Source organism: Poromitra crassiceps, assembly GCF_964638095.1.
Source record: "Poromitra crassiceps genome assembly, chromosome: 9".
Classification (NCBI taxonomy): domain Eukaryota; kingdom Metazoa; phylum Chordata; class Actinopteri; order Beryciformes; family Melamphaidae; genus Poromitra; species Poromitra crassiceps.
Window position 1 is genome coordinate 42,064,087 of NC_139630.1, and position 19,132 is coordinate 42,083,218.

The following is a 19,132-nucleotide window of genomic DNA, read 5'->3' on the forward strand; positions in this document are numbered from 1 at the left end:
TGTGCTTGTATTTGTTAGTAAAGCACAGACCATTTGAATACATTGTTGTATTTGTTAGTAAAGCACAGAACTGAACAACTGAACCTTTGACTTCCTGATTTCTGGTCAGCTGCTCCCACTCCTGACTAGTGATGTAGGCCTACACAAAGACAGGGAAAGCAAGAATACACTGCTGCTCTCTCCTGCACCTCCTCGCCCTGGTTTGCCCTTCAGTCAGTTACAAGTCAAACATCAGCCTTTATTCTTTCCCTTTATATCCTCATGTTTTCTCTGCCTTCTCGTGCTCGCTCCTTTCACTCCTTTAGGGCCGACAATACAAGATCCCCCCCCCCCCCCACACACACACACACACACACACACACACACACAAAAACACTGCCTCTCTCCTCCTATTTCTCTGTCGTTTGTTTCTGCTTTGCGATTCGTGTGTGACTGTTTCGCTGCCAGCCAGGAACAACAAAGAGACAGAGGGAATGGGAAATGAAGAGGAGAAGACAAGAAATAGAGAAGACAAGAAAAGAGGAGAGAAGAGTGGAGGGGAGAAGAGAAGAGAAGTTGACAGGTTGTAGACCTCTCCCTCTCTTCTAGTCTCTTCTCCCTTACTTGTTTTATGTTCTTTTAAAATCCCTCATTATAATGTTGCTCTCTTCTCCTCTGGTCTTTGTCCGTCCCCCCATCTTCTCTCATGTCAGTGTTTGCAGTTGGCAGCTTCCAGGTGACACTGTGTGTGTGTGTGTGAATGTGTGAGTGTAAAATGTTTGCACTGGGCAGCTTCCAGGTGACACTGTGTGTGAATGTGTGAGTGTAAAGTGTTTGCACTGGGCAGCTTCCAGGTGACACTGTGTGTGAATGTGTGAGTGTAAAGTGTTTGCACTGGGCAGCTTCCAGGTGACACTGTGTGTGAATGTGTGAGTGTAAAGTGTTTGCACTGGGCAGCTTCCAGGTGACACTGTGTGTGTGTGTGAATGTGTGAGTGTAAAATGTTTGCACTGGGCAGCTTCCAGGTGACACTGTGTGTGTGTGAATGTGTGAGTGTAAAGTGTTTGCACTGGGCAGCTTCCAGGTGACACTGTGTGTGAATGTGTGAGTGTAAAGTGTTTGCACTGGGCAGCTTCCAGGTGACACTGTGTGTGAATGTGTGAGTGTAAAGTGTTTGCAGTGGGCAGCTTCCAGGTGACACTGTGTGTGAATGTGTGAGTGTAAAATGTTTGCACTGGGCAGCTTCCAGGTGACACTGTGTGTGAATGTGTGAGTGTAAAGTGTTTGCACTGGGCAGCTTCCAGGTGACAGTGTGTGATGTGAGTGTAAAGTGTTTGCACTGGGCAGCTTCCAGGTGACACTGTGTGAATGTGTGAGTGTAAAGTGTTTGCACTGGGCAGCTTCCAGGTGACACTGTGTGAATGTGTGAGTGTAAAGTGTTTGCACTGGGCAGCTTACAGGTGACACTGTGTGAATGTGTGAGTGTAAAGTGTTTGCAGTGGGCAGCTTCCAGGTGACACTGTGTGTGAATGTGTGAATGTAAAGTGTTTGCACTGGGCAGCTTCCAGGTGACACTGTGTGAATGTGTGAGTGTAAAGTGTTTGCACTGGGCAGCTTCCAGGTGACACTGTGTGAATGAGTGTAAAGTGTTTGCACTCCGACTGTCATTCTCCAGCAATTGTGCAGTGCGGTGCTGACACAGAACTAACAGAACTAACCCTAACCCAACTGATTTTTCTGCGGGGGGCAAAGGCTCAAACATGTACGATCTCACGCTTGATTCACAACAAAAGCATCTCAGAAGCAGCACGTCACGGAAGCTAGAGCAGCATCTTATGCATCTTACGACGAGCCTTGCCATTCACAGCAGAAGCACTCTGTTTTGCTCCACGCCTCGCTCTGTTTTGCCCCGCGCCGGTCACAACTTGCATTGACTTCATGCCTGGCTGCTCGCGGCTCATGTGAAAAATAGATCAGACGCCGAAACTATCGCTGCAGCATGCGTGCAGCGTCACTTCAGCGAGGCGAGGCGAGGCAAAGCACTGCGGCCGGTGTGATTGGTCTCCCCTGTTAACAAGGACACTGAAATGAAACTGCCTCCGCGAGGCGTTGCTTCAGCGTTTGCATCAGGGTGACCACATGCACATGCACACACATACTGTCAACGAACGGTGATCGGCGAAACTCAGTCTCTGCATTTTCCCATCAAGGCATGTCCTTCCTCCGGGGGGTCAGGCCAGGAGAAGGGGGCAGCTTTACAGTACAGCACCTGGGGACCATCTTCTTCAGTCTTCATCGTTGCTGGTCAGGTGACAATCTTCTGGGGGTCCATAATGATGTTATATGAAGGAACCCCAGGGGAGCACGGGGAGAACATGCCAACTCCAACAGTGTCTCAGGCGGGAGTCGAACCGAGGACCTTCTTGCTGTGAGGCGGGAGCCTGAGGTGAGAGAGCTACCACTGCGCCACCATGCCCCACCGAGTCGTCCTCTCCCTCGTCTTCCTCCGCCCACGGCAGCTTGAGGGGGTACGCCTGTCTTCTCTGATAATGTCCTCCACAACGGAGGCTAACGTTAGCGAGGCTAGCATCCAACACATCACTGTCAAACTCAAAAATTGTTTTGGTTTGTAGTTTGTACTGATGCACTTTCCAACGGTCCAATCAAACTCCCCAAATGTTATGTCCCGCTTCTCTACCGGCCAGTTGTCCAATGCAGTCTCTGGTCCCGCCTACAGCCAATGTAAAACACTTCTTGATAGTTTCTTATTCCACCTGAGTAATCTGGATTGAGCTTGATTTTCCTTGTTTTGTCTTCATTCAAAGTCACCCAGGACCTTAGAGTGTGATGAAGAGTACTTCAGGCCCCTCGTATGGTGCTGCACCTTCCTCTTCATGGGGCCAAAGTGTGTGTGTTTGTTCTAGTTGCCAGTGGAGAAAGTGAGTATTATTGAGTAATGATAACCTGGGTGTGCTGACCCGCTGACGACAGGACAGTCACTCAGCCCAGCCAGATGTTGTAGTAATCAGCTCAGATCTCGACCAGATGTTGTTGCCGTGAAATATGATGAAATATGATCCTCTCCTGTCTGCTGACTAATCTCACAGAATGTAGCAGCAACTGTCAATCTCCAAAACATTAGCTTTTCACAAATGAAGAAAAACTGTCCCATACTGTGGCTTAATTCCATTCATGGAATAATTGAATAAAATAGCCTCTGTATTGCAATAATCCAAGCCCAGCATTCATTCTCATATGTTACGTTATTTGTATCTATAGGCTTATATTACTGCATTACTGCAATATTCTAGCAGCATTTCACAGCTCCCATCTGCAACCATTTTGCGGCAGCCATTTTGTATCGCACTTCAGAATCCAATTTTAAATTAATTGGATGACATTATCTGCGCAGAAGAAAAAATAATGTGTACGGTACACACATTATTTTCTTCTCAGTTAATAGAATAGAATAGACAAGGCAATACAATAGTATCTCTATTCCTACAAGCCCAAAAACACTCCCTCTCCTACACTGCTGGTTAATTCTATTTGCATACTATAATTGCAGTAGGATATGATGAGACTGTACAATAGGCTGTTGGACAATGGTGATTATCAGTTATTGTTTAGCTAATCCACTGTGAGAAAACGTGTTTTCTCTGCAGAATAGACCAGAACATAGCGCTTCAAGTGGAACACAACACAACACACACACACACGCGCGGATAGATCAGCTTTTCAAAACAAAAAATGCTGTAACAATTATTGAATTGTCCCTTTTCTCTTTCCCCCTTCTCTCTCTCTCTCTCTGCCCCCTCACTCGACCTGTGGTAGTATTAGATTAATCCTACTTCCTGTCTGCCTGTCCATACAGCAGATCGGCAATACGTCATTTTGTAGGCGGCTGCTGGCTCTTTTAGGAGGGAAACACAAGCCTCTCCCCATTGACCTCAATGTAAAATAGCTCTACCAAAAAATATATAGCAAAATAACAGAATCAATTTGTTTATTAATGACCCCAAAAGACCATGACATGACAATATATTAAAACTCGGCCGGCCACACAATGCGCAAGATACATCGGAAATATTACTTTGACCCATTCAAGTTCAAATACACATACAGTATATCAGCCTAGAGAGCCATATGTAGGGACATATTTTTCCATTTTAATTTTATTTACCTCATAACGCCACTACATCTGACATCTGAAGTCTGCCAGTCTCTGACAACTGAGGTCTGCCTGTTTGTAAAATGGTTGATGTATTAAAACTGCCAGCGTCTAAAATGGCCGCCGATAGAATGACTCCACAATGTAATGATGTGGCTAAAAATAGGCATGTAACAGCCTTAAGACCTAGATATGTCACATTACAACAACAGCAGCAGCACGGTAGACAGAGGACAGCCTTCTACAGCAAAAACAAAAAATAAATTCTGCACGAATAACAGCTGATGGGATGGTTTCACTTTCAGCATTTTATGCTACCAACTGAATTCAAATGAAGGCTTATGAGGTGGGCTGCAAAAAGGATGCTGCAGGACATGCAAAGACTAGGACACAGAATGTGTCAGTTATTATATCTCTGTACCGATGCGCCGACAAGGACTGCACCAACTATTCAACATTACTGACATTGTAACAATGAAATAAACACATTGATGATTAGTATTTTCCATTGTTGATTCGTCATCACATACCATACTCAACAGGAATTCCTCTCACTTTAAATTTGTATTTTGAAAATAGCTGAACTGAAGATGACAAGTCATTGTGAAAGCTTTCAAAACAAAGACTTAAGGGGAGCAACGTGTGGCAATGTAGTAGCAAAGCAGCAATATGCACACTGTGTACCATCAACCTGGCTTATTGTTGACTCAATCACAAAACATAGGGGAGAGTGGGGTAAGATGAGCCAGTGGGTAAGTTGAGCCACCCCGTAGGCAACCGTGCACATTGTCATGCGACCATGAATTCAGGAAGCACCCATAATTTCTATCTAGCTAAGATGGAGAGAAGCACATCAGAGAAGTGCTAAGTACTTTTTACTTTTAAATGTTCTGCATGTCAGAACTGTTATGTCAAAGCACATTTATCCAGGTCTAAAAATAAATATGTTTTATATGTTGCCAACATATAAAACCATGTGAATCACTTAGCTAAAGATTAGCCTGAAGGCAATTTTTTTTACAAAATGGTGGCTATGGGGCAAAATGAGCCACATGCTGTGAGGTAAATTGAGCCAGTGGTTCAACTTAAGGCGCCATAAGGCACTGAAGTTATGTTAAGTCTCTGAAGTATAGAATTGTATTTTAATGTAGTATTACACAACTGATTTGGTTCATACATTGCATACACATAATATGCCAGTCATTATATGGGGGAAAAACACCCAACCAAGAACAAATTGATACAAAAGGTTTTTAAATGGATTATGTTACCATTGGACATGTTAAATAACATACTAAAAGTCTACTGAAATAAAAAATCCAGAAAGGGGTCATTTTGAATGTTAGAAATGGCACACAATGAGTGGTGCCATGTTTTATCTGTAATATAACGCTGCCAGCCCATCCCTGCACACTCCATATTGCCTTAAGCAGGAATGGGGATTAGCAACTGGGACCAAACCAATGTGGGTTTTAGGGAACAAAACTATAGTTGTTGTTGTTGGCTGAACTGCTCATCCACATTGACCAGAAACGCCACCTCCTCCAACCCCCTGACTCATTTTCTTCTCTGGCAAACCATTTATCAATATATAACCCCCTGACCTATGAATCTAAAAAAAAAATCATTCCCAAAGGCTTTTCAGATGCCAACTATTGAACGACTCCTCCCCAATAATAAGAGTAGGCATCCTTTATTTTCAGGGGTCAAAAGCCACAGGGTTTAGTGCTGCATGCCCCCAGGCTGACTGCCAGACAGACTTCATAGAATGGCATCAGACAACAACACACATAACAGACACCAACACACACCAGCTAAGGACCTCTCGACCCCTCACCTACAGTACCCCCCCCCCCCCCCCCACACCCTTAACAATAATATAACAAAACTCCATATCCTTGTCTGGACACACACTGCCCCTGAATTTAATCCCCTCTAGCAACCCCAGCCCCCCAACCCCCAAACACACTCACATACCCTATTCATTATTAACACACCAAATACCAGACAGTGGTAGCCTTTAGGCACGGCACTGACCCCCCTGCAGAGCCAGATTAACACCCCCAGGGGCCCCGGGGGAATGAAGCTCCCAGGGGCCCCCCTACCCATCGTCCGGATGTTGGGATGTTTTTTCGCCATATTTAGGGGAATATCTCATTTTAAATTAACATTAGTATTATACTGTTATGTTATTATTCCGTTTGTGAGATTCAGTTTCTCACTCACTCATAGAAAGAAATTTTGTACATTTTAAAGTAAAATGCATGAATCTGATGCACTCTGAGAGCAAAAGGAAGAGGCTAATCTTCACATTAATATCCTCTTCACTGTGCTGTGGCTTTACAATGATGAAAAAATAATTGACATTACATTTCCAATACAAAACAGCAGAGGGTGCCCCACAAGCACCCCCACTTCCCGCGCCCCTGGTCACCACTTGCCCACAGGCATCCAATGAGACTAAATCATCAGACTTAATCTTCTTGGAAACACATTTTATTTTGTCCTGATTGGTCTTAGATTTGTGTCATAGTTCTGTGGAGCCCAACATGAGCCCGACCAAAAAAAATAAAAAATAAAAAATAAATTTGGAGGGCCCCTTCACCCCGAGGGCCCCGGGGCACCTGCCCCGGTTGCCCTATGGTTAATCCGGACTTGCCCCCCTGTAGCAACCAACACCTCCAAACCCTTCCCCCTGTGCCATGCTAATAGCAGACAATGCCTCTGTGCTCTCAGAGGCCATTTACACCTGGCATTAACCTGCGTTTTCTGCCATCAGATTTGCAATCAGATTGTATTTTATCACTTCAGCCTGATTTCATTTACACCTGGCACTAACATGCGTTTTGGGTGAACAGATTGCAATCCGATTGCTCTCCAGCTCGAACGTCATCACGCGCGCGCCCCCTGAACGTGTGCATGCATGTTTGCATGCATGCACAGGGAAATAGAGGTTATTGTTAAGCTCAAATGCATGCACAGTGAACATCCCCTTCACCTGGACAAAACGATGGCCGATCACCCAGCACTGCATCTATTTCTTTATAAAAAGGACACGTTGCCCTACCCCTGCCACTTTTCTTGTTTTTGTCTTCTTAATGGAAACACGTAAATTTCGAAAAACCTCCCAAATATCGCAAAAAGTTTTTGCGCTCTCATGAGGTGGTTTTTCAGACGTGTCGATATAGCAGTTTATCGCAAAAGTGTAAGCTAATGGAAACACATTTTCCGCATTTGCACGTCATGTGACCCATCTTCTCCTTTGGAAAAGGAGCGGAAAATGAAAGGAAAATGAGGGAGAAAGGGTTTGAAAAGCCGTGGAAAAACCTCAGCAGCAAGTGGAAAACTTTGAAGCAATGCTACCTGAAAGACAAGTGTTGTGCAAAAGCAGAGCCGGGGGAGATAGAGAATTTTTAATGGCAGAAATCGGTCCATGGTGACAGGCTGCCTGTGTGTGTGCGCATTTGGCACAGTCACAGAGGGGATGAAAAGCACACACCGGTGCGATGCTGCTGACTGAAGTGAATACAGTGAGTAATACATGTTTCAGGTGCAATGTTATAATACACGACATTCTGATTATTGCACCAAATCAGCCTTTTTTCCCCTCCATCTCAAAATCGGACCAGTTTTATATCTTTTTCTCCTCTGTCTGTTGCGCTCACTGCATTCACCGCAGCCAGCAACATGTTGCCACTCATGTTCTTTTGAATTGATAATCAGGCTTGTTTATATGCGTTGTAACTTCATGTGGTGATTTGCATTGACCATTGGTTGGATTTGAGCATGCAGGGGACGGGATATGGGGCAGATCCCCATGCATAATCACTGTGGCAGCTGCTGGTAACGGGGAATTGCATTCAGGTGTGCGTGCCGTCACCGACTTCAAACAACTTCAATGGAAACGCCTGCAAGTCGGAATTGTACTTTGTCGAAGTTGTAGAAATATTGCAATTATTTTGCGAAAAACTGTAATGGAAACACAGCTAGTGTAGCCAGGTCCTGTTGTGGCCATTCTCTGCCAGTTTCTTAGCCACTACTTCATAAATGGGTCGGTCGCGATATGCACTGCCAAGTTTAGCTTGCATACTTTCGTCAGACCAAATTGAAAGCAGGCACTTGGTCTCCTCGTGACTCCATCCACGAGTGTCAATATCATCCATAGCGTTAGTTCTCCTTTCTTGCGGTTAACGTTAGCGCGTAACGCTAGCTCTGGCTGTGTTGTTCTTTCTTTGTGCCAACTAGATAAACACTTGCGCGCGCGAGGACGCATTTCCGTAATTTGCAATGTAGTTTTAGCAATCCAGTAGGTGGCGGTAAGGCAACATTTAAGGATGCCAACCGCCATAAAACTGCAAAGAAGATGAAGATTATGTATTTCCGTATGGCGGTTGCTGTATGCGTTTTGAGAGGACGCATTGCATTTACACTTGTGTTAAATGTTGTCATAACCCTGACCACCTCTGGAGGTGGTTTGGCTGATCAGATTGCAATCCTTCTTCAATGCATTTTGGGGGTGTTTACACCTGTACTTTCAAGTGATAAAATACAATCTGATTGCAATCTGATCACCAAAAATGCATGTTAATGCCAGGTGTAAATGGCCTCTCAGACAAGGTATTTAATACTTTATAGCTGCCAACACTGCCCCCTGCACTCCACTCCTGCTATTAATGACCCTAAATAACCCCACATCTGACCTCTATGCTCTTAGACAAGGTATTTAATCCTTTCTAGGTGCCAACACTGTCCTCTGCCCTCATCTACTGGTATTAATAACCCTAAATAACCCCACATTTGGCCTCTGTGCTCTTAGACAAGGTATTTAATCCTTTCTAGCTGCCAACACTGCCCCCGCCCCCCTCCACACTGCCACCTCCCCTCCTCTCCTGGTATTAATAACCCTAAATCACCCCACATTTGGCCTCTGTGCCCTTAGGCAAGGCACTTTACCTACAATACCACATAGGCTGCCAAGGTAGTCGGGTGTTACCGGGCGTTAATTGTGTAAAGCAGTGGTTCTCAAATGGGGGTCCGGGGATCCCCGGGGGTCTGTGGCACTTTGCATTTTTTTTTACAAAAGCTTCATAGTTCAACAAAAAGATTTTATGGTTTAAATCTAAAATGGTTCATGGATTACATTCTAATCTAACAAGCCTATACATTTAAGGACCTGGCGCCTCATGAGCTGCGGCGCCTTTAATAAGACCGCTTACGACGTCAATCACAGAGTGCCCACGGCTGCTACTGTAGCTAGTAGTAGCATGTTATGATGATGACATTTTTAAAACGACCTTTTGTTGCTACAAATTAAGTGGTTGAAAAACAAAAAGCAAAAATACGGAAGTACAATGAGGAGTATCTCCAATATGGATTTATTGAAGTGGAAGGAAAGCCAAAATGCCTTATATGCCTGCAGTCTCTTGCCAATGAGGCAATGAAGCCTGCTAAATTGAGGAGGCACTTGGAGACCAAGCATCCAGATAATGTTAACATACATGTCATGTCAAGTCAAGTCAATTAGTCACGTAGCACCTCTTCCTAACATACAGCGAGCGAACAAGGTCTGGCTTATGGAGAGCGAATAAGCGTCCAGATATACTACGGGCGATGTCCAATACTGGGAAGAAGGACGAGCTTCACGTCCAAAAACGCCCATATTTTGAAGGTGGAGTTGTGTGCGAAGCTTCGCAGAAATAATGACAGGACGAGCGATTTTTCAATCAAGCGAGACGTTGCTCAGCCTGTTCGCTGATGCACGGAGCAGGTTGGACAACTTAATTGGGAAAAACTTAGTGAGGAATTGGTGTAACGCTTAGTGAGGTTTTGCTCCGTGAGATGGCCAATATGAGGTACATGTGTTCGAGTGAATTCAGCTTATTTCTATGAAGTAGCAGCAGTGGTGGGCTTGCTTGTTCCGAGAGCAATATAACCAGTTAACCAGGAAAATGTGAAGTCTACTACACTTTTCGTGGGAAAAAGTCAGTCCAATACAAATCCTGACACCGGATATCCACGCTCAGTGACTATCTTGATGGCTGTGTCGCACTGAGAGAAGTGACATTAAATTAAAAAGTCGCACCGTCACGACAGCTGAGTAGCTCGTATTATTATTATTATTAGTATTATTCACGGTGGAACAAAGTGAGAAACAGACACAAACAGACGGGGGGAAACAGGTATTGAACCAACAAATATCTTCTCTTGTAACATGTCCGTGTCACCAGTAACACTGGTGTTGTCACAAGCTTATTAACCGGTGGGGAAATTTCCACACCATGGCAAGCCTAATACCACACCCTAATTATAACTGTACTCCCAGAGCACCTTCACCAGACAGCACTATGAGGAAGACACATACCGGTACACACTTTGAGCGTGTGTGTGTGTGTGTGTGTGTGTGTGTGTGTGTGTGTGTGTGTGTGTGTGTGTGTTTAAGTCTTAAAGAGCTGGTGTTGAACTGAACCTTTCTCTAAATGTCAACCAGGCTGGGTTGTCACGATGATAAGCACAGGAGATAAATAACCATGTTATATTGTCATGGTAACACAGTGATAATCTTCCACAATGGAGGAGAGAAGAGAAAAGAGGAGAGGAGAGGAGAGGAGAGGAGAGGAGAGGAGAGGAGAGGAGAGAAACTGAAAGTGAATTGGAAGTAAATTACCTAGTTGTACTTGTAAGAGTTGTACTTGTAAGATTTTAACATTCCAATGCTGGTTTATTCAAGGCTAATTCGTTTTAATGTTGCAAAATTAGTAAACATTCTTACTTTGAGGTTTGAACATGGTAAAGCTAGTTACTGTTTTAACATTGCATAGCTGGTTATTGTTCTAATGTTTTGCTTTTAACATGGTAAAGCTAATTACTGTTTTAACATTGCATAGCTGGTTATTGTTCTAACGTCTTGCTTTTAACATGTTAAAGCTAGTTGGCGTCCGCGGGTAGTGTAGCGGTGGATTCCCTACCAACACGAGGGCCGCAGGTTCGTATCCAGGTGTTACCTCCGGCTTGGTCGGGCGTCCATACCACTGACCTAAATAATATGGACAGAGCTATCCCATTGATTTGGTCTTCCGTTTGGAGTTGAATTGTTGACCGTCGCCATCTTGATTTTTCGTCAGCAGAGTGGGAGGGAATGGGTTGAGTCCTTGCACAGCTCACGTGAGATGGGGGTTTCCCAGAGCCGCAGCTCCGCCTGCTATTGGTCCGTGATTGGCAAGCTGCGCGATCACTGGACAGGTGATCTGCCAATCACCCCCTTTTCTATCATCTATTTTACTCCAAACAGGCAAGTTATATAAAAAATTACCCCCCTACAGTTGCTATGAAAAGGTGAAATTAGCTATATAGACCAAAACTGTGTTTTGCCCGTGCCTGGGAAGATGTTTAATCCTGTTAGAACATAGGGCATCAACATGGGGGGAATGCCTACTGCCCCCGACGCCTAGTGGCCATCAAGGAACTACAGCTTTTCAATTCACTTCCGCATCATCAGATGGAAGCCGGGGGGGTTGGCCACTGGTCCATACAGGGACTGTGCCTGAGGGTGGGAAGCTGGATTGGGGGTATGTGTCCTGGTTGCTGCACTAGCGCCTCCTCTGTTCAGTCGGGGCGCCTGGTCGGGATGGAAGGGAACTGGTAGGAATAGCATGATCCTCCCACATGCTAATATCCTACCAGTGAAGCTCCCCATGTCAGGTGAAAAGAAACCGCTGGCTACTGCACATGTGTCGGATTTTGTTCTAATGTTTTGCTTTTAACATGGTAAAGCTAGTTAGTGTTTTAACATTGCATAGTTGGTTATTGTTCTAACGTTTTGCTTTTAACATTGTAAAGTAGGCAACCTTCCCTGTTCTCTGCCGTTGATTAACGACCTCATATCCCGTTAATTAGACCCTCAGCCCTGAGGCAGAAAGATTTAATTTCCCCTTCATCATCATCCTGAAGAAAAAACAACTGATTAAAGAGGAGAGAAGAGAAGAGAAGAGAAGAGAAGAGAAGAGAAGAGAAGAGAGAAGAGGAGAGCAGAGAAGAGGAGAAGAGGAGTACAGAGGAGAGAAGAGGAGATCAGAGCAGAGGAGAGGAGGAGATCAGAGCAGAGGAAAAGACAGCAGAGCAGAGAGGAGAGGAGATCAGAGGAGAGCAGAGGAGGAGAAGATCAGAGGAGAGGAGAGGAGATCTAGAGCATCTCTAGGAAAAGACGGGGATGAGATGGGAGGGAGGAGAAGAAAAAATAAAATAGGTGGTGTGGGGCTCTAGGAGGAAGAAAGGTGATAGGTGGTGGACGAGAGGATTGGTGGATAAAAACAGACTAAATAAATAGATGGATGGATGGATGACAAGGATAGCAGAAATCAAGTCAAGCCTCACCTTGTGGCAGGTGTGGGGAGACATAGGGTACTTCCTGGGTGCTGATGTGTGTCCAGTCAAAGTCATCATAGGGGTCCTGTTGGTAATCACACTGAGCGAAGCCCTCATCAAAAGTACAGCTTCCTGCAAAGCAGACAAAATAATACAAGAATTAGTTGACCTCATAAGATTAGAAAGACTATTTTAAAGGCAAGCCATGACATTATTAAGCATTTGGGTGTACACAACTGACTAAAGTGTCAGATTGAATTGATTCACATTATTTGAGAAGTAAAAATGCAATCTATCCAATACGCCTACAGTTTTCTAACTAATTAAGATAGCACAATAAAGTCACATGACCTAATTCCTTTGCAGGGCTCAAATCATTTTGGCTACTGTAGCACTGCAGGCACAACAGTCAGGATCACCTCTGACTCAATCATCAAGGGCCCTCAGCCAATCATCTGAGCTCATCGCCATAGCCTTGGGCCAACCATGTGTGCGCTGGCTGCCTTTGGCCCCGCCTGAACAGTAAGTCGCCCTAATACAGAGAGACGCCACTTGTCCCTAACAGCTAGCCGAACCCATCAACTTGCAATGATATGGGGTTTGTACTCGCAATACTGCTGACAGGAATACCATGCTATGCTGACTACTGCTAGCTATCTGATTCATCCAAGCAGTGATGCTTGGCTTGTGTTAACAATATGGCTTTGAGAGATATAGCAAAAGCCACAATGCCATCTGATTCAGAAGTCTGCAGTGGTTCTTGGTCACCCGGCTGTCCTTCTCATGGCCTGTGTCCTCTGCTCTCCTCTGTGCTGGCCACAGCCTAAAGGATGGATTCCAAGCTACACAGATGGCACGTTTGTATCCATAGCCAGCCAGGCATACGAAAGCAAGCCACCAAACAGTGCTGTTAGCAAGCAGCACTGCCATCAATATATAAGTCCCTTAGCATTGGGTTCACGCCGCAGCTTTGCTACTGTACCTGTGTCCTGTAATATATAAGTCTCCTAGCATTGGGTTTGCACCGCACTCTCTGTGTCTGATGGTTGCATGGCTACCTGTCTGTCTGCAGCTGATGGTTGCATGGCTACCTGTCTGTCTGCAGCTGATGGTTGCATGGCTACCTGTCTGTCTGCAGCTGATGGTTGCATGGCTACCTGTCTGTCTGCAGCTGATGGTTGCCTGTCTGTTTCTGGTTGATGGCTGCATGGCTGCCTGTCTGTTTGTGGCTATAATTATAGAGAAGCAAACATTTCTCCTTGAGTTGAGTGTGAAGCAAATTCCTTGTTTAGTGTTAAAGTGGTGAAACATTTCTAACTCTAACGCAACATTTAGCCTTGACTTAGCAGTGGCCATCTTGTTTGGCCTTGTACAGCCTTAAGTTAAGAGACATTGCTCCTCCTCTTTACTGTCAGGAAAAGTGTTCTTGGCCTGTTTAGAAGGAACAGAACTCTATCTTGTTTTAAAACGATTTTTTTGCACAAGTTCTGCTTCATTACGAAGTATTACGAAGTAACCCAGTGTTTAAAATTCACACTATGGGCCTTAGCTGGCTGCTATCTTATATCTTCTCTGGCTTCTGTTGTCTTCTACTCAGCTGTGATATAGTGCCGTGGTAGAAGAGGTATTTTGCCTTGGCTTAGCAGTGGGGGAAAAGATATGTGCTTTTTTAAATTCCTCTTGACTGACTTTGGTTTAAAAGAACATTTCTCAATCTTACAGCATTCTTCTCTTCTCTTCTGCACAACTTTGATAAAGAAATCCTCACTGCTTTCAGCTGCTAACATACTCAACAAAACAGCAGTATGTGTGTGTGTGCTTGTGTTCTGCTGAAAAGGGGCTCTGCAGAAACGAAATATGTGTGAAACTCTCACTAGCTCGCCCACGTTCTCAGTTAACACTTCTCCCTTTACTCAATGTTCTGCCAACTTAACCAACACAGTACACACACACACACACACACACACACGCACACACGCACACACAGACACACACACGCACACACGCGCGTGCATCTGACAGTCAATGCGTGTTGCCAATGATGAGAAGAGCAGACCTTGAACTATTATTTACCTCTGCTGGAACAAATTCAAACTCCGTGATGAGCCATAATATACTCCCTGACTGTTGAGACATGGCGCTAGTACTGTAACTAACAACAACTTAACTATAACAATATGTGTCTATCTACCTATCTATCTACCTATCTGTTCTATCCATTAACAGGTTAGATACCGATAAAACATCATTATTTTATGATTGTTTTACTCACCAGTTAGCCCAAATAAACAACTCAACCCCTTCTCAAACCTGTTAAATACAGTTGTGTTACAGTAAGTTGGATTCAAACATAAATGTTAAACTCTAATAATTACTTTATTTTACATCATGGGTGTAATGCGTGGCATGCATTACATCCTGATAATGAACAGCTACTAAGTAGGGTTGTCAATGATGTTGGGCACAGCCAAAGGTCTTAGCCCCCCACCATTGTACCATCATGATGCTGTTTAGTATAAGAGCCGTGTGCGGCACGCATTGCATAATGTCTGGCTGGAAAAGCAAGCAACACATTAACCAACACGTGCTGAAGCATCATTATCTACTGCTGTGTTTTATTAATTAACTCTTTTTTCTTTTTTCTGTTTTATTCACACTCTCACAGACACAATTCTGCAGTTAAAGCCACACCTATAGAAGTATTACAGTATTATACAATCTAATAACAGCAATATTAAATAGTATAACCGGCGTAATCTTGATATTGATTTGGGGACAATGACATGGCTGGATAGCCAGCTTGTAGACTTGTTGTTCAACATACTGTCCAATTATACAGTTCCTGTTTCCCAACCGTATACAATGTTACTGACTTTGAAACTTGCTAGCATAGCGTTAGCTTTCTGGCTCATATCTGAGCCAAAGGGTTCTATGAGCTGAGTGGACTAGATTCCTTCCTGTTGCCAAGTCGTATCTAAGGTTCGTCTCATTTACTGGAGCAGTGACCAACGTTTCTATTACATTCTATCCCTGATGGGATGCCAATGGTAGGTATTAGTCAAACCCTCAGGTGTTACCAGGGGAACTGAGTTATAGCTTGTGACAAACTTTAGATTTTAATTGCAAAATGCATGAAACTATAAATTAATGGACTTCATTACTTATTACTTACTTAATTACTATTTAGCAAATGACCATGACCATAAGTGGGATAATAATGCCGTTCAAGGTGTCCATAAACAGGAATTAATGGATTACGTGGAGGCAACCGTCCGATGCGGTTCTGGTCTCCCCGTTGTCCATTACTTCTTGATAATGGACACCTGGTCGTGCATTACCACATCCCTTACATATACAACTTCTGGTACATTATTTTGGGGGCTCTGGTACATGATAAAACACATTCAGAAGAACTTCACTGAGAGAGATTTTTTGTCTGTGTGTTTCTGTCTGTTATGGTGTAACCAATCAGTTTTCTAGGTGTGTGTATGCAATGCGTGCGTGCGTGCGTGTGTGTCCAGATGGGTCATTACACAATGCCCCCTTCTCGCTATTCACAAGGACACAGAGAGAGCCGACTGCATGCTAATCACTCCCTAATCAGCCTCTGTGATTGGCCGCCTCACTAATGAAATAATGGTGGCTCATTTGCATAATAAAATAATTAGAAGGACTTGATAAAGGCTCAAGGGCGGAGAGAGGAGCAACACACACACACACACACAGAACAGTGACAGAGGACAGCCGCAATCTTTTCTAAAAGATTGTGGAATGGCATCACACACAGCATCTGCCAACATCACTCCAAATCTTTCTGTGGTGATTTGCACTGACCTCCACCTTCAGGAGGTGAGCCCACCAAAACTGGCTTTAAAAAACACAGTCCGAGTTGTCTGTGAAAGAGCAAACTTCTTAGGGGAAAAGAGACAATCAGCTTTACAGTTGGACTTGATGTCCTGCAACCAATGAAGACACACACACGTGTGTGTCCAAGCTGTTTCAACGGGCTCTAGACAACAGCCCTGTTCAGACGTGATGTGTCATTCTCACAGTGAATTTGGAGGCTTTTCATTTGTTCTGGTCAAGTCACATCCTGATCCATGAGTGAACTTCTGGGATCTGTATCCATCCTCTATGCTCCATGATCTTTTTGTTCAAAAACATCAACTGGCTGTTACATATTATATCAAATAAGTCATGGAGGACACAGAATGCACATGAAAGCAGATAGAAAAAGACCAGTGTTACCACCTATATGGCCATATGAAATCCATTTAATTTTTTCCAAATTCAGTTTTTCCCATTTAAATTTTCGCTTAGGGGTTGTTTTATCTTTTTATTTTTTTGAGGACATGGCTCACTCAGACACCCTCTTCGACATGTTTCTCAAAGTGAAAGCCAAGTTGTAAGGTGACTAGGGATAAGGTTAATGATTAATAGACAACCGATTAATCGCCGTTAAGAATTTGATCGATCAAACATATTATTAACCAATTAATCGACAATGTAGGCTAAGTGCTATTTATATAGCTACAAAATTTAATACCTCATCAAATGGTGATTAAGAGCTTTTAATACTTTTTAACGGCCTTCATTTTCCCTAAATTAATTTAACTTTCAATACTTTTCAAGACCTCGCGGATACCCTGGACGAAAAATTCTGCAATAGTCCATGTTTTACAGTTGACTCCATTTTTATTACCAGATTCCATGATTCCGTCCATTTTTGCCATTTTGCGGAAATCATATGGCCCCTACGTGAAAGACACATGGAAGTATGTGGGCAATAAGGTTTACATCATTTGAAACAGACGCATTTATTTTCGGACAGAAATGGAGCGTAAATGAGCTCTGGGTGGATCCAGGTCCATTTTGGTTTGCGAGTGGACCATTTGAATAGAGTGCTTGCTCTTGGCAGTGGTTTCCTGTGAGGAGCTGGTTGGAGTGTAGAGGCAGTGAACACTCTGACTGCACTTGCCAATGTGTGGGCTGCGTGCCCTCAGCCTGTGTTTACATGTACCTACATGAGTAAACCAACACTCTGCTGTAATTGGCCGGGAATGAGCTAAGTCCAGGACTGAATTTGATACCGTTGATTCATGAGAGGAATCAGGAATTCAGGAAAGCAGTTAAAAGAGACAGCCGTGACAGTCCCATGAATAGTGAGTGAAATTCAAAATGGTGACGTGGTTTGTCAGCGAATAACAGCGTCAATGAAAATAAACAGTTGATGGCGCTGGATATAGGCCAGTGTTAGCCCAAAAAAAGTCACTGTAATACAAAAAGAGCAAGTAGTCATGTAGCTAAATTCATGTCTTACAAATTGTACACAAGTAGAATATAGTATTTGCAAAATGGCAAAACACTGTATCATACTCACATATCAAAACAAGGTCTTGGCTAGATAGCACTGTATGGAACTCACAACATAGACACACAGACAGAGAAACACATAATTTTGGGGCAACTTTTATCCCACTATCTAACAAAAGGGGGCATTTACAAAATGTTGGGGGCACTTAAAAAAGTAAAGTTAATAAAGCGTACTGTGTCTGTGAACAACAGTACTGTTTGTCTGAGTGAATTGAATGAACGAAAACAAAAGTATAACAATTTTGGGGGCAATTTTGGCCTAGGTGCAATCACAGTCTGATCACAGTCTGTAGGTGCATTCACAGTCTGATCACAGTCTGTAGGTGCAATCACAGTCTGATCACAGTCTGTAGGTGCATTCACAGTCTGATCACAGTCTGTAGGTGCATTCACAGTCTGATCACAGTCTGTAGGTGCATTCACAGTCTGATTACAGTCTGTAGGTGCAATCACAGTCTGATCAAAGTCTGTAGGTGCATTCACAGTCTGATTACAGTCTGTAGGTGCAATCACAGTCTGATCAAAGTCTGTAGGTGCATTCACAGTCTGATCACAGTATGTAGGTGCATTCACAGTCTGATCACAGTCTGTAGGTGCATTTACAGTCTGATCACAGTCTGTAGGTGCATTCACAGTCTGATCAAAGTCTGTAGGTGCATTCACAGTCTGATCACAGTCTGTAGGTGCATTCACAGTCTGATTACAGTCTGTAGGTGCATTCACAGTCTGATTACAGTCTGTAGGTGCATTCACAGTCTGATTCCAGTTAGGGATGCACCGATCCACTTTTTTCACTTCCGATCCGATTCCGATACCTGAATTTGGATATCTGCCGATACCGATATTATGCCGATACCAATATTTTTCTTGAATATACAGTATAGGCAAAGATTTGGCCAATTAAAGTTTTTTTTTTAAATATACCTTGCAAAAAGCAGACAAAATTAAGAAAATATACAAGGCAAAGAAGGATACTATTATACATTATTATACAAATTACGGCCAGCTGTGCGCTGGAATTGCAAAAAAAAAAAAAAAAAAAAAAATGTTTTTTTTTTTTTTTTTTTTTTCAATTCCGATCCGATCCGATCTGTGAATTAGTGCCATATCGGCACCCGATACCGATATTGGATCGGATCGGCCCCATCCCTAATTACAGTCTGTAGGTGCATTCAAAGTCTGTGGGTGCATTTACAGTCTGTAGGTGCATTCACAGTCTGATCAGTCTGTAGGTGCATTCACAGTCTG

The 19,132-nt window shown here is 43.6% G+C and overlaps 1 protein-coding gene across 2 annotated transcripts in view; it reads right to left on the reverse strand.

The window, feature by feature from the left end:
* The window catches only part of ptprk (protein tyrosine phosphatase receptor type K), a 190,410-nt gene that overhangs the window by 97,996 nt on the left and 73,282 nt on the right, over nt 1–19,132 (reverse strand). For both annotated transcript variants that reach the window (XM_083643454.1, XM_083643453.1), the window contains exon 2: nt 12,521–12,643. In XM_083643454.1, coding sequence (XP_083499580.1) covers nt 12,521–12,643 — 123 coding nt within the window. The remainder of the gene's footprint in view (nt 1–12,520; nt 12,644–19,132) is intronic.